Here is a 15506-nt window from a genome sequence, read left to right as displayed (position 1 = left end):
CCCCTTCTTGGGGGGGGGGGCGCGCCGGAATTTTTTTTTTGCAGGGGGAGAAAAATTTCTAACTATGCCACTGCCTAGCAGCTGATGACCTTGTATTCGCATGGTAATCAACACTTCCTCACTTAACTTACCTTAATTATTTAAGCTCCACCGACAACTACCCTACCTAAGCAACAAATATCCTAACAACAAGCGGTATCCACTCAGCCTTCTCCAGTGACTGCCCACCCGTCTGGGTGGTGTCGCTGTCCCCGACTGGGTGATCCAGTGAAGACCTATAGTCAATAAAGGGGAACATACCGAAAACAAACTATATACAACAAATCATCCTTAAAACGAAGACCTTAAATCAATTAACCTGTTGTCCTTTCCAGCCAAACAGCCAATGCAAAGAAACACCCACCCACAACTAAATTAAGGGTAGGGAGGGAGGGAATCTCAGGAAAAAGAGGAAGACTCCTCCTCTTCCTGCAACTCATATCCACAGCTAAGTTTGCCATCCCTGCATCCTTATTGGATGCAGAGTCACATGCTTCACTAAGGTCACCACATCCTCAGATGTTTAACCCACGACATGCCTAACTCAGTCATTCCATTCTTCTTCTGCTGTAGTATTAAGTTTGAAAATTGGGCAGGTAAATTACTATATATTAATTGTGTTCATGGAATAATATCAGTTAATTTTCAACTTTAAATCAATATCTAAAAATGAATATTTAATAATATTACAGTGTGATTGGGGTTGCTAAACTATGACACCCACCTACTTTGTGCTGTGGTGACAGAAAGGTGGATTTCATTTCCTGAATAATTTGCAGTCTGCTAACGTTTCATAGAATAGAAAAAAATACCTAGATAGGTAAATCAGGTGCAACTTAATCAAATAACTTGTAATTAAATTTTCTAATTATATCTCGAGTCCATAGCTCAAAATGCTGCTCCCATAGAAAGACTAATAAGTCTTTACAACGAGATAAAATACACAAAAAAAGACAGCGCGCTGTGTTGATCTAAATTTTTTATTATTTTACTCAATGATTATTCATTTCAATCGATACACAATAAAATCAATTCAATAAAAACACATACAGTTACACAATAAAAATAAATGAACATCCGGCTACAACCGCTAGAGAGCCTGATTTTAGATTTTTATAGCCAACGATTGAGCTTCAATTTGATATATAAAGTTCCCAATTGGATGGTAATAATACAACAGTTCCCTTAGGTTTGAATACAGTTGTATCAACTGTTTTTAATTAGCAACAATGTTCCTGATGGAAAAAAGGAAACATACTACCGGCTGGTGTAGGAGAATGGATGCGGTGGTGATCTATTTATTCCCAGGTGTCCACTACCACCGGTGTTGCTCCGATGGTGTGGGAGCTGGTACCGGGAGCAGACACAATGGATCCGGGTGGCGGCCGGTCTTCTGGCGACCAGCGTGGCTCCGATGTTGAAAGAGCTGGCGCTGGGAACGGACACGGCTACAGAATGTTACTCACACCCGGGCGTCCAGAATGGAAGGATGTCTCTCGCCGCACCTTTTGCCGCTAACACATTGGTCATGGGTTTGATTGGATTTGGTCAGTCCGGCTGGTAGTTAGAACTTGGCAATGATCAAAACGGTGTAAAGCTGTTCAGGCTGTAGTGGGTGTCGGATGAAAATCGAAACTTGACGCGTTTCTCCGTCTGATAACCCTGACGGTTTCCTCAGAAGATGCAAATGTTTCATGCCAGCCTTGTGCCACTTAGTTATGCCCCATAATGCACAACTATTGCATGTCAGATAAAAGTCTTATTAGCAACAGTATTCAACATAATGGGACTATTACATGTTTATTCACAGAATTAGCAAGAGAAGGTTGGGGACAACCTGGCATATCACTAGGCTACATCCAGTGGTGCAGAGCAGGTCTTATCTTAAGGTCTTACATCCAGGGTCCTCACAGTGCAGAGGAAGATGTTCCATGGGGACCCTGGCCCTTGTTCAAAAGTGGTTGGAGGTTCTAGGCCATCACAAAGTACCGATTATCAGTACTTTACTCATTTGAAAATTGCCAAACTGTGATAGATGGCATTTGGGGACAGTGAGGGTGTGTCAACAGCCTCCATTTCTCCAAATGGAGGAGTGTCACTGCCATTGCGGGGGATTGATGAGGTTGGGATACCATTCAGAGGATAGAGATTTCCTGTCCTTTAGGTAGCAGCTGCAGCAGGTAGCTTCTGTGACCCCATGAATCATGCAGCTGACCGATGGTGCTGGGGATCTAAATCTATTACTGCATCCTAGGAGGTACTTTGGATCAGTATTGCACCTGGAGGAGAGACACATCTTGTATTGCTCCCTTATATCACTTAATCCATGGTATAACACCAATTAACATTCAGAATTCATTCAGTATGTTTTATGCAAGGCAAGGGTTTAGCCATAAATTTTACTACCAACTGCGCAAGGTTTAGTGTTTCATGAATGCGGTTCACCACTCATTAAATCTAGACCTGTAATCTTTATAGGTTTTAATTAAGTAAAGGAAAACCTAGAACCCCTTTATTTAATATTTAATTTCCTTTAATAGATGCTATATGCAGGTGTGAACTTTTTAAACGTAATATTTAAATTCCTGAAGAGTGAAGGTATCCTTAGATTTGAAATGTGCTTATTTGTGACTGTAATGCTTGAAAACATACATAATGCCAAAATATGAAACTATTTTGTCGAGCCAATTATTATACATATGACTGGTTGAAGTGCGCACTGAAATGAGTTCATGCATCAAACCAATTATAGTAGATTTTCCTTTAATTAATAAAAAATATAAATATTTCACAACTAGGTTTAATGAGCCTGTTTTCAAAAATGCATACAACTCTACATATATATATATATATATATATATATATATATATATATATATATATATATATATATATATACACACATTCACATGCACTTAGGACTGGAGGTGTGTGCAGAATAAAAACATGCAAGGTTTGCTTCACAAGCTGGAAAGAAGTTCAGCTTTGTGTCAGCCCATAAGTGTGCCTGGCTTACATGTGGATCTTGTGCGCTTGTGGACTTATGAATATCTCTCTGTGGCCATGAAACATACAGTATATGGAAGTCCCTCCCAACAGATCACCCTCCACCACAGTCCAGGTAATGGCAGCTAATAATATGTAAATGCCATATGCTCAATGCAAATCCATCCAGTCTCTTCAAAAGTTCCATCCTCAATTCTACTGAAAATAACAGAGCCAATGGGTCACAGATGAAGATCCAAGGTATTGTTGGGGATCACTCCACAAGACAGCACTGACTAAAGTTGTCAATGATCTGGTCACTGCTAAGTCTAAAGGCCACTACTCACTACTAATTCTTCTAGAGCTCTCTGCTGCTTTTGACACTGTTGACCATACACTTCTCATACAAACACTACAATCCCTAGGTCTTAAAGACACAGCCCTTTCTTGATTCTTCTCATCCTACCTATCTAACAGCCACTTCAGTGTTTGTTTCTCTGATTCCACTTCCTCTGCGCTACCGCTATTATTTCGAGTATCTCAGGGTTCAGTCTTAGGTCCTCTGCTTTTCTTAATCTATACTTCATCTCTTAGCAAACTAATCAGCTCTTTTGGATTTCGGTATCATCTGTATGCAGAGGATATTCAGCTCTACCTATCCTTCCCGGACCTGTTCCCATCTACATTGGGCAGTGTCTCTGAATGCCTTTCTACTGTTTCATCCTGAATGTCAACTCGCCACTTCAAACTGAATATTTCTAAAACAGAATTAATTATATTTCCACCATTAAATAGTAACCAACCAGATATCTCTATCGCTGTTGAGAATATGACAATCACTCCTACCACTCAAGTTTGCTGCCTAGGTGTCATTCTTGACTCTGAACTTTCCTTTGCCATGTGCACCTGAAAAACATATTCAAAATTTGCCCTTACGTTACACAAGACACTGCAAAAACTCTAATCTATGCTCTCATCATCTCACGCATTGATTATTGCAATAGTCTCCTTAATGGCCTTCCCCAATACAGATTCTCACCACTACAATCCATCATAAATGCATTTGTGAGGCTAATCTTCCTAGCAAGATGTTCATCGTCTGCAAAGTTACTCTGTCAGTCACTGCATTGGTTACCTGTATTCTACCGTATTCAATACAAAATTATTTTACTCACATACAAAGCCATAAACCAAACTACACCAACATACAGTACATCTCTTCTCTTCTCTCAAAATATCTTCCAGCCCGACCTCTTCGCTCCTCACAAGATTTACGTCTCTCATCCACACTCATTACTCCCTCCCATTCCCAATTGCAGGACTTTCTTTAGGCTGCACCCACTCCGTGGAATGCTCTCCAATGCACAATAAGTCTCTCCTCCAGTCAACCTACAAGCGATCCCTGAAAACTCACCTTATCAAATTCCAGAACCAGACACTTAACCTTCATATACCATTCCTAGATAATCACATCCCCACTGTACTTCCTCTCTTTTTCACATTTTCCATCCTCCTGACCCCTGGCCAAACTGCTGGGTCACCGTATCATACAGCATACCAGGAACCTTTGCATTCTGGTGGAATTAATGCCTATTTCCCTATAGATTGGAAGCTTGCGAGCAGGGCCCTCCTACCTTCGATTGTCTGTAAAGACCCAATTTGTTGTATCACTGTCTCCTATTGTAAAGATCAATGGAACATACAGCGCTATATTAGAAACTGTTAAATAACTATAATAAATAAATAAATGTTCCGGGATGGGGTGGGGGGTTATTTGCAAAATGGGAACAACCATTTTAAGCTATAAAATCAAAATACGTTTTAGCAACGCCACAAACAGTAATGAACAGAAACTGTCATAGGGCTTTCACAAAGTAGCTATATCATACTGTAGTTACCTACCATCCTGCATTCTGCAAGAGACTCCCTGAAATAACAGCAATCTCCGTCTCTCCCTCATTAGTCCAGCAATCTCCCTCATGTCACCTAGCCCACATTACACTGTTACATTTTTAGGGGAAAAAAGGAATGAGAGACAGATACATTTACATTGAATCATCACCACAATTCCTAGCACTTTAGTAAGTATAGTATCTCTTACTAACTGCTTTGGGGCTCATCTACATTTGGCTATGTCATTTTACAAGATTGCTCGCAGATGTAGCAGTGCACACTAACGCTTCTGAGTGCCACGTTCACATTCTTTTTTCACAATCTCTCCATGGCCCTTATTCTGATCGGTGCGGATATTCCCGCATTCTTACGGAGCGGTCCGTACGCCACGGTGTTTTGCCGCGTGCGGCCATCGTCCGTAGAAACGCCCACGTGTCCTCCGCATTCGGACGGACTCACTCTTTAAGAACAGGGCGTGTTTACGGACGACATACAAACCATGCGTGTGCGGGAGAAACACTCCGATTCTGCACGGTATTACAGAGTATTACAGAGTATGCTCGGGAATACCGCATCCGAACGGGAGCCAAGCGGTGCTACCGCCCGTAAGCGGAGTATTTACGCCAAACAACCCACTATGATGTATATTCTGCAATACATCACATGACCCACTTATTCAATTACCTATCCTCATAAAAAAATGCTTCTTTGGAATTGGAATCAATTAGATGCCAATATATCCTTACAAGCATGCCTAACACATGCATTGCACACATTAACCCTTACAGCAATTGAAGCAGCAATGGTTTCAATTAAAGCACTGACAAGCGTCCTATTAGTGAGTAATGAGTAAAGGAGTAGATTCTATTGGGTTCAGGTGTTAATGCTTGTAGTCATTAGGCGGTACGTTCGCCTACCGCATGAACGAGTGGTGTCCGCAAAGCAATAGTACACTTGTGGACACCGCACATTTCTGCCCTTTTTGGTCGCGTGCATTCGGAGTGCTATCCGAATGTACGCCCCCCAACATAAGTGTACTCCCCCGTGTCCGCCCATGTTTCCGCCCCGTTTTGCCCACTTTGAAACTACGCCCATGTGTCATTCCGCATGACGCCCATAATACGCCCATATTTCCCGACTGATTGCGGTGCACAGTTTTGTACGGGATTTGCCCGAACAGGTACGGAGTCAATGCGTGGCACATGCGCGTTGCGTTCTCCACGCATGCGCAGACGCCGTAAAGACGCGATCCGAAAGTATGCGGTAAAGTACGCGTCAATCAGAATAAGGGCCCATATATGGAACTAGACACGTCCTTTGGGTGGAGCATGAGACACCCTCTCAATGGGGCGCTGTGCAAAATTCTGCTACCAACTATAAACTCCCTGAAACTAGTTTTTAAAAGTAGGCAAGTATGACTGTAATATATATAAGAGAGCATGCACCGGGGTGATGTTTCCTGTTATATTTATACTTTTCCCAGTGAAGCGAGAAACTGGTCACGGGATTGACTGAAGAGCACAGTTCTGTTTACAATACAGGCACTGTCCATACAGGAACACAGACATTAGTACATAATTTTTCCTTGCAACCTTCCATTGTTTGCTACTTGGTATTTTGCCATTCACATTTCCTTCTGAGTAACACAGCAATAATAATAGAGGAGATAGTGGTACACAGAGTGACTTAAGTGTCTGGTGGTACATTATACTTTACAGCATACAGTATGTATTCGCAATGCAAAGGACATCTTGGAATAACAAAATGTACAGCATCAAGTGCACTTAAACTACTTCATATCACCCAGCGATTTCCACAGTGTGTTGTGCCTTCCAGCAGCACCTTGCATGCCCTTTCTACAGACTACATGCTGTTATTCCAGTCTGTCTACGCATATCTGTGTTTAATCTGACCCTCTGCAGGAGAGAGAGAGGTTCTGTCTAACAAGGAAGAACAATCATTTTGGTACTGACTTAGAAGAGCAGCTGGCTATAAACCATGATGACTGTCTGCGCTGATAAGACAGATTCCAATGTCCCTCTCACAAAAATCGAACTGGGATGCCCAAGCAGAAAATACACAGTTAACATTTATTTTGTCGCCGCTATTGAGAAGGTTTCATGGCCAAAGGCTTTGAAGACTTGAGAGACAAAAAATACACAAGCGTGAACAAGTTTGTTTAATCCGACTCTCAGTCCATATGGATGGACTAGGTTCCAAATTACTTTGGAAGGATCAGTCAGACATCAGGGAAAGATAGAAGTGTGGATTCTATTTATCCTTAGCAGGCCAGAGTTTCAAATTAATTTAAAAGAGCTATAATCTTATCATCAATGTTAGTTGAGTGTGACAAGTGTCGTTTTTATGAAGCTGGATGGTAGAGACTAGCTAACTCCTTACCTGAGCAGGTCACGTTAGATTCATCATCATTATTCCCACAATCATTTGCGCCATCACAAAGCCACCTTTTGGGAATACAACGGTTACTTTGGCACTTGAATTGATCTCCTGGACAGCTGTAGTTCACTAAGAAACAAAACCACAAAGAATCAATTTAAAACACTAAAGTCAAGTGCATAATGGCATTTGCTGCCTGCAAATTACAACAAAACAATACATGTAATGTGGTTCAGAAATGATAGCACAATGAAGGGGTGTCATACAGCATCTATTTTGTATTAACAAATGAAAAAATAAAAAAATGAAATTAGTTTTTAATGATATTTTGCTAGAAAATAAATGGTACTAAGTCATTTGTCAACATGGAGATAAGCTTTAATTCCAGAAACAATTGTTCATAATTTATATATTGTTAACAGCTGAATGGTAATAAGCTTTTTAGTGATTTATGTTGCAGAAGGGAAACCACAAGAGGCAGCGCACTATTATAACACACTGAATGCACATTAAGTTAAACATTTATTTAGCAAACTTATTTAAATCACTTTACAATTGAAAGAGATAATAGAGAGACTGAGCATTATTAAAGATAAATTATCTCCCAAAAAGTAAAAAAAAAAAAAAAAGAACATTATTAACACCTTTCTAATACTTATTTACTCATGTTGAAGTGGACCTGAAATGCAATTTTGAACAGAATTATTTTAATAGTAATGGCTGAGCAAAACACATCGGGGAAATTTACTAAGAATAGGAATACAAGTCCTATTCTTAATACGAATGCATACGACCGCTAACGGCTGGTAATTGGTACAAATATGAATCGTAAATAGGGCAGTTTTATTAAGCTGCCCTGTTAATGAATTCATATTTGGCCGATGGCGTATGCATTTGTATGCTGGGCCATACGAATTTGTATTTAGCGGCCGTATATACGGCCGCTTAATATGATTACAAGTCGGCACCCTTCACGGATCAGTCAGATATGTGCAGGCTACAGTGTAAAAAAAATATAGAAAAATAAATCATTTAAAAAAAACGGCGTGGGAACAAGCCAAATAGGGTTCCCGATATTTTTTAAAACCAGCACCAGGCTCAAGAGCCGGTCCTGGTTCAAAATACGGGGGACAAAACCACTAGGGGTACCCTGTACTTTAAGAACCAGCACCAGGCCCAACCAGCCAGCAGGGTAATGCCACAGCCGGGGGAGACTTTTTATACATGTCCCCCCGGCCAAAGCATTAACATGCTGACCAGTCAGCCTAGGCAGGGATCCTGGGAAAGTGGAGACCCCCCCAGTGAAAGGGTTACCCCCCACTCCAGAATTTACCTCAAGGGCTGTCCCCGGTGACCCTGGGCTGTGGCCACCATGCTGAAGATTGTATAAAAATGGAAAGAAACTATTAGGTTCTTCTGTGGAACTATGAGTCCCAGCAAGCCTGTACCACATGCAGGGACCTGGAAAACCACAAGTACCAGCATGCGGCCCATTAATGGGCTTGCTCAGACTCTTAGTTCCACAGCAGAACCAATAGTTAAATAAATACACACTAACACCAGAAAATAAAAATGTATTACATTCAGAGCCCATTCATTCAGATACTTACCTATCTTGACACCATAGGTAGGTCTCCGTTCATCCGTCCGTCCGATGGTCCTGAAGAAATCCAATATGGGTACCTGTGGAAGAAAACTATACTCACGGGGGTCCTCCGGCGTAAATCATGTCCTCTTCATTCCAAGTAGCATCCTCGGTCTTGGCAAAACCCAAAAACGACTACCCAACACAGTACGGTCTGTCAGAAGGAGACGCAGGATGTGTGTTTACATCCGGCGGCTCCTCCTCCCAAATACCGCTATTGGCCGCCTAGTGATATCTATGTTTTTCATTATCTAGGTTTACGGAAGTTGACATGTACACCATTTATGGCTTTGCTCACCCTGTTTCGGGAACACTATTAGGTTCTCTCTCTGTGCCTACTTGGTTATTAAAGTATGAAAAAACATATTAAAAAAAAACATGAAAAACTCATGTCAACCTTTTTCACGTTGACCAAAAGATCATGTCGACCTAATGCATGTCAGCCTAGTGACTTGGGACCAATAGTAGTCAACCCAATGACTGTTGACATACTGCTTGTAGCCATTGGAACATGTGACAGTTTTATTGATTTATTTTTTTATCTTTTATAGCCAGGGTTCCTTTTAGTATGTCCTGCTCATTATATGGGACTCTAATTTCACACAGCTAGCCACTGTAGAGCACTCGGGACTTGTACCCTCATACAGAGGCATAAGTTCATCCCAGTTGCCCAGAGGCAAGTTGGAATTTGGTGTGCCACTTCCTAAATAAAAGGTGTGGCAATGACCTATGGGTCAGGGTGAGACTTAGAAGATTCAGCTGTGTACAGTATGCATCAGCTTTCAATATGGGTCCCAATTCACAGTGTAGCACGTGATGGGTGTACTGTTGCTTGTTGTAGTGCAGGCTGAGTGGAACGAGGCAGGAGGTGTACTATTGAAGCTGGTAGCAGAGCTTCTGGGACAGAGATGATTAACTCTGCATTGGGTTAGCTGCAAAGTCCAAAGGAAGAGCTGTGGTCACACTTGGATCCTGCTGTGAACCACTCATGTTCTGCTTTACATGCAAGTACCCCTTTGTGGCTTGGAGCCCAGGGGCAGGTATCTCCATTGCCTCTGGGAGTTATGTAGGGTGGCCAATCCTAGGATTGGGATCGGTGGGATCCTGGAATTTGGGCCCAAAATCACAGGGAAATGAATCCTGGGATTGGAGCTTCCAATCCTGGGATTCCAAAGCCTAGCATGCACAAATCTAGTGCTGAGAAGCACTAAAAACCTGCTTGATCCCGGCTGTGCAGCTCTGACATCTGAGGTCATGTTGCGCATGTCTGCCGCCACACCTTGCTAACCCACTCAACCCACTGCCACACCTCGCTGACCCTCTCAGCTCCCCATCGCAATGCTCCTGTCTGCCACACCTCTCCTGATCAATGTAACGCTTTGGACTATGCTATTGCTGGTCAGTCACATGTAAGTAAAGCAGCGAGGTGGACATTTGGGGAGGGGGGGACTTGATTTAAGGTATTGCTGGAATCCTTGGATTAAGCATTTTTCAACCCCCAAATCCTGGGTTTGAATAAAATGCCCTGGGATTGCTGTCTCTAGAATTATGCCACTGGCCCTTTACCTGATTTCATCAGGGGTTCCAACAGGGCAGTGTACAGGGGACCTAAAGGTTACACCACAATACAGGAAAGGAGGGAGGGGGTTACTACAAATATGCATAGAAGTAAAATTAGCCTTTTTTCTTATGTTAAGTGACAACAAAACGCTATATTGGAGATGAAACTGTAAAATCCACACTCTGTTAATTCAGAAATGTCTATCTAATTGTGTAGAATATTACTAAAACATGGTTCATTTGTTTGACTGAACTATTATTCAGCAACGGGCAGATTCTTTATACATTACACATGTACTATAAACATTCTACTTTTGTATGTTTGTCATACTGTAGGTATATTCCATAATTGCTTCAACTACAGTTCAGAATCCAGACTTTTGTGTTAATGAATTAGCAAGCATATAGTAAATCTTTCTCATTATTTTTCATTGCTCCTGGAATTATGTGTCACAGAAACTGGTTTATGATCTATTTGACCTTAAGCCATACTGAAAAAGATGCTACAGATAGGGAAATTGGGTAATGCACAATTTTTCTGCAAACATAGGTTTTCGCACAGGTTGCCCAAGCACATTTCATATTATAGACTTCTATTACATTCCCTGTAAATGGTATTAAATGTTTATGATGATATCATCTCATTGCAATGACATCAGAACCAGAATTCATTATTTATACAGATATAATAATAATAATCTGGTTTTGCCTTGTAAATGATTGCTGCTTAAAAACATAAAAAAAAAAACGGCAAGACTCGCAGAAAGGTCCTACACCTCCGAAACTCATTGACTATTACATTATTACATTTAGGGGGTTATTCAGACCTTCTCGCACGGATGCTAAATTGCAAAGCCCTGCAATCAGGTATATGCAACCCCACCAGAGTGAAATCCCACCCCATACAAGCCTGTGAATTTCATAGGACACCTTTTAAAAACGAATTTGCAAGCCGCTGAACATCGAATCCTTTTAAACAGCTGAGATAGAAACAGGCTGATTGGTGCCGGAGCTGATGTCACACACCATCCCTCCAAATGCTTGGGCATGCCTAAGTTTTTCCTGACTCCCAGAAAACAGCCGTTTAACACCCCCGAACACCGGCTTTCCGCCAATCAACTTGCATATAGCCAGCTATCAAAAAAGTAGTAGGATTTTATTGCAGGATGGCGTTGCACATTCGTACTGTGAGTGATACGCATGCACAGTTATTGGTTAATTGCCCAGCCTGCGAATTCGCATAGTGTGGGCTCTAGAACATGCATATATTATCCCCAGCAAAATGGACTCTTTTGAGTCAGAAGAAGAAGATAAGTTTATTGAATGCGTGCAGGGTCGTCAGTGCCACCAATAGATATTCCGATAACGGATGCGCTTATATTTAATTACTCTCCAGAATCCTGGGTTGGTGCTGCTGATTCTAAAAAAAAAATCACACATGCACAATAAAGATTTTTCTCAGGGAATATAATGGGTGCCATGTTTTCGGAGACCCGCACATGCACATTAGAGATTAGTCTCCGGGCACATGGCAGGTGCTATGTTTCCAGAGACCTGTGCATGCGCAGAGTCTACTGGTGTGTACACACGGTGGGATTGCCCTATCTGCATTATCTGACAGAACCAATAGTGAAGCATTAAAACTTGCGCTAGGAATTCTAGGTAGACCTAAATAAAAAAAACTCCTTACATTATTTTCCACTGCTGACAACCATGTAAGTAGAGTTGCTATCTCTCTAGCATGGATATAGACAGAGATATACAGCGATAGATTCAGCTGGAAGACAGTGTGTTTTGATCTTGTTATATCTTGTCAGTGGAAGACATAGATTGATTGGTTTTGCAGTACAAGACTAGTCCTCTATACCACTTTTGTTATCTAGGAGATCAGACTACCTACTGGTACATACAAGAGACATGCACTGCTGGATTTCATCTATAAATAATTTCCTAATCAAAATACATACAACAGGCTTCAACGCCTTCATCGCTCCCATCTAGACAGTCATCTTCGCCATCACACTTCCATCCTTCTTGAATACAATGCTGATTTTTGCAGTGAAATTCTTCCAAATTACATAGCTTTGGCACTGTTCCATTACTATTAACTGTGAGGGAAGAGCGTAAGAGAAAATAATGTTTTTAAATGTTTTGTTTTATAAATGTAAATGCATACAAATTTCTAAATCATATACCTGAACATAGATGAGTGGGCTCTTTAACACATTAACATAGATTGCCAAATTAATTTGTGACCAAGCAAACATTTTTATTCATCATGACCTGTAATGTTTTCCTTATATATAAAATATAATCTGTGTTTGCACAACATTTAATATTTTGAATTTATATAACAAATGTGAGCAATGCAGGCATTTTTAGCGGATATTTTTTACATCTCTCACAAAAATGTTGGCACTAAAAGGGTTAAGTACCATTAAAAACAAAGAACCCAATAATGCCAGGCAGGTCTATTTGTAGCAATTCTTTTAAAGGGTGTAGAAATGCTGATTAATATAAAAATACATTTTTGTTGAATTTCGTATTGACCAAAAAATGTCAATATCTTTTTGCAGAGCAAGTGTCATCAAGAAAGGAACATAAAGCTGTATTTGTAGCAGAGAAAAAGGAATAATTAAAATGTAAACTATGTAATTGCAAATAAGGTCATAAATCATACAGTACTTGCCTACTGTCCTAGAATGTTCGAGAGACTGCTGAAATACAAGTAGACCATCCTGACTCCCAGGAGAGAAGAAAATTATCCAGAGAAGCTTAGCTACCCTGAATTTCAAGGTATTATCCCAGACTCCCAGGAGAGTAGATCTGTATCCTCAGTAAAGTGGGCAGAGATGGAGCTTCATACGTGGCACCACTGTCCCACCATACCTCTCACTTTTATCTACCCTTTCTACGTGTCCCATACTTTTTACTCCTTCAAGTTCCACCCTTCTGATCTTTGCCCTAAGAGTACAGTAGGAGCAATACACTGAACAATTATATAGTAAATTTAAATTTGTTAATTCATGTGGAAGAGAATAATAATAATTTGTCTTATGGGGCAAACATTTTTATTCTGAATATATTAACAAGGCCAAATTATTTATACTTATATAAAAGTGGGTAATATTATTTTATATTATATTATACAGTATTCTATCACATTCTTATGGGTTATTTAATACTTAATGGTGGCATTAATAATTTGTTTATGATGATGGCAACCAGTGGCATCATTAAGAGGTGCATACTGCACAAGCTAACAACTACCAACAGAGTGACGCCAAAATAGCAGAACTGCACTTCTATTTTGGTGGCAGCCACTTGAATGGTGGGCCTTATTCCGGTTCACAAAAGCGAGTGAACCAGAATCAGGCCCGGTGTCTCTGAGCAGCGCTGATGATGGAAGAGGGCTGGGCATGCCCCCAGTTTGATGAAAAAGGGGCATGGCACATGATCACCAGGGGTTGTGGCATTGAGGCCACCTGGCAGGTCCCCCATTGTGCACAAAAGTAGTTTGCATTGCAGCACAATAGGACACCAACACTTATAATGCCATTCACCATTTATTGTGCAATAATGTAATTGTGTGCCTAAACAAATCTCTACAATATATACATGCCTTCCCTCCTATAATGACTCCCAGCCCCCTAACAATGTGGGCAAGTTATCTGCCTTCTTCAGAGGCCCCCTGAAACCCTACGCCCCCTTAGCCACCTAAATACAGTTAGTGTGGTGGATTGAGGGGAGATCCAATGACGTGATTCACACTGAGGGCCTTATTTTGGTTCATTCTTTCTGACAAAATCCTTCTTAGATGGACAAAACCATGTGCACTGCAGGGGGGCAGATGTAACATGTGCAGAGAGAATTAGATTTGGGTGAGTAATTTTGTTTCTGTGCAGGGAAAATACTGACTGCTTTATTTTTACACTGCAATATAGATCTCACTTTGAAGTAAAACCCCACCCAAATCTAATTCTCTCTGCACAAGTAACACCTGCCCCACCTGCAGTGCACATGGTTTTGCCCATCTAAGAAGGATTTTGTCAGAAAGAATGAACCAAAATAAGGCCCTGAATCACATCATCATAGCCCCACCCCTGCTATACAGTGCCTGCTTTTTCAGTACTGTAGAGGGGGCAGGGTCATGATGATATGACCATGAGGCCATGCTCCTGGCAGCCCACGTTTACACGCAGCCATATCCTTTATGTTCCAGCCACGCTGCACTCTTCCGGAGAAGAGGGCACCAAATTAGGCAAGCATGCTACAGTGCTTTATAGCAAAATACTGCTTGACATTTCATTCATTAAGCTAGAAAGTTTTTGGTTTAAAATGCCACTAAATCTAGAGTTCTAGATGCTCATATAATGCAGAGCTGTAATTAGAAATGTAGTGCCTGGTTCAAGAAGCAAAACTGCTGCCCTATAGCCATCTACTGTAACTAAATGAACCTAATGGAAAAAATTTTTTTATATCCAGCATTGAGCACTGAGGCCCTTATTCTGGTTGGTGCGGTCGCGCCGCATATGCGGCTCCGACCGCACCAGACGAATCCCCGCCCACCCTACGGATCGCCACGGCCGTCCGTACACGGACGGCTGGCGATCCGCATAAAAATGGTGGAGGCTACGCCTCCACCATGGTGGGAGCTGCCCCCTGCATTCGATGGTCGTCGACCATCGAAGGCAGGTCCGCACGCCGCGGCAGCTCCCGCAAGCTGAGACCACACGGACAATCGTCCGTGTGGTAGCTTGTATGGGGGCTGAAAGCTGACATCCGGCGACGTCAGCTTTCCGCCCCCATGAGTTGCGTCATGCCCTCATTAGCATGCGTACGCCCCGCGTTTGCATGGGAACGCCCATGAAACGCGGGGCGTATACATAGGGAAATGAGGGCATGAAGCCCCTCACTCCCCTATACGCCCCCTTTGCGGCGTACTAAATTTATGTGCGGCGAATTCGCCTGCACATGCGCAGATTGA

General features: G+C 41.7%; 1 protein-coding gene across 4 annotated transcripts in view; it reads right to left on the bottom strand.

Annotated features, from left to right (window-relative positions):
• LRP1B (LDL receptor related protein 1B) overlaps positions 1–15506 on the bottom strand; it is a 1445580-nt gene that overhangs the window by 732359 nt on the left and 697715 nt on the right. For all 4 annotated transcript variants that reach the window (XM_083153866.1, XM_083153869.1, XM_083153867.1 and 1 more), the window contains exons 16-17: positions 12487–12627; positions 7318–7443 (exon numbers count right to left, since the gene is read on the bottom strand). In XM_083153866.1, coding sequence (XP_083009992.1) covers positions 7318–7443; positions 12487–12627 — 267 coding nt within the window. The remainder of the gene's footprint in view (positions 1–7317; positions 7444–12486; positions 12628–15506) is intronic.

This window comes from Crinia signifera, chromosome 7 (assembly GCF_055691185.1).
Source record: "Crinia signifera chromosome 7, ASM5569118v1, whole genome shotgun sequence".
In the NCBI taxonomy this organism is placed as follows: domain Eukaryota; kingdom Metazoa; phylum Chordata; class Amphibia; order Anura; family Myobatrachidae; genus Crinia; species Crinia signifera.
Note: the sequence above shows the minus strand (reverse complement) of the source record. Positions and strands in the feature narration are given on the sequence as shown.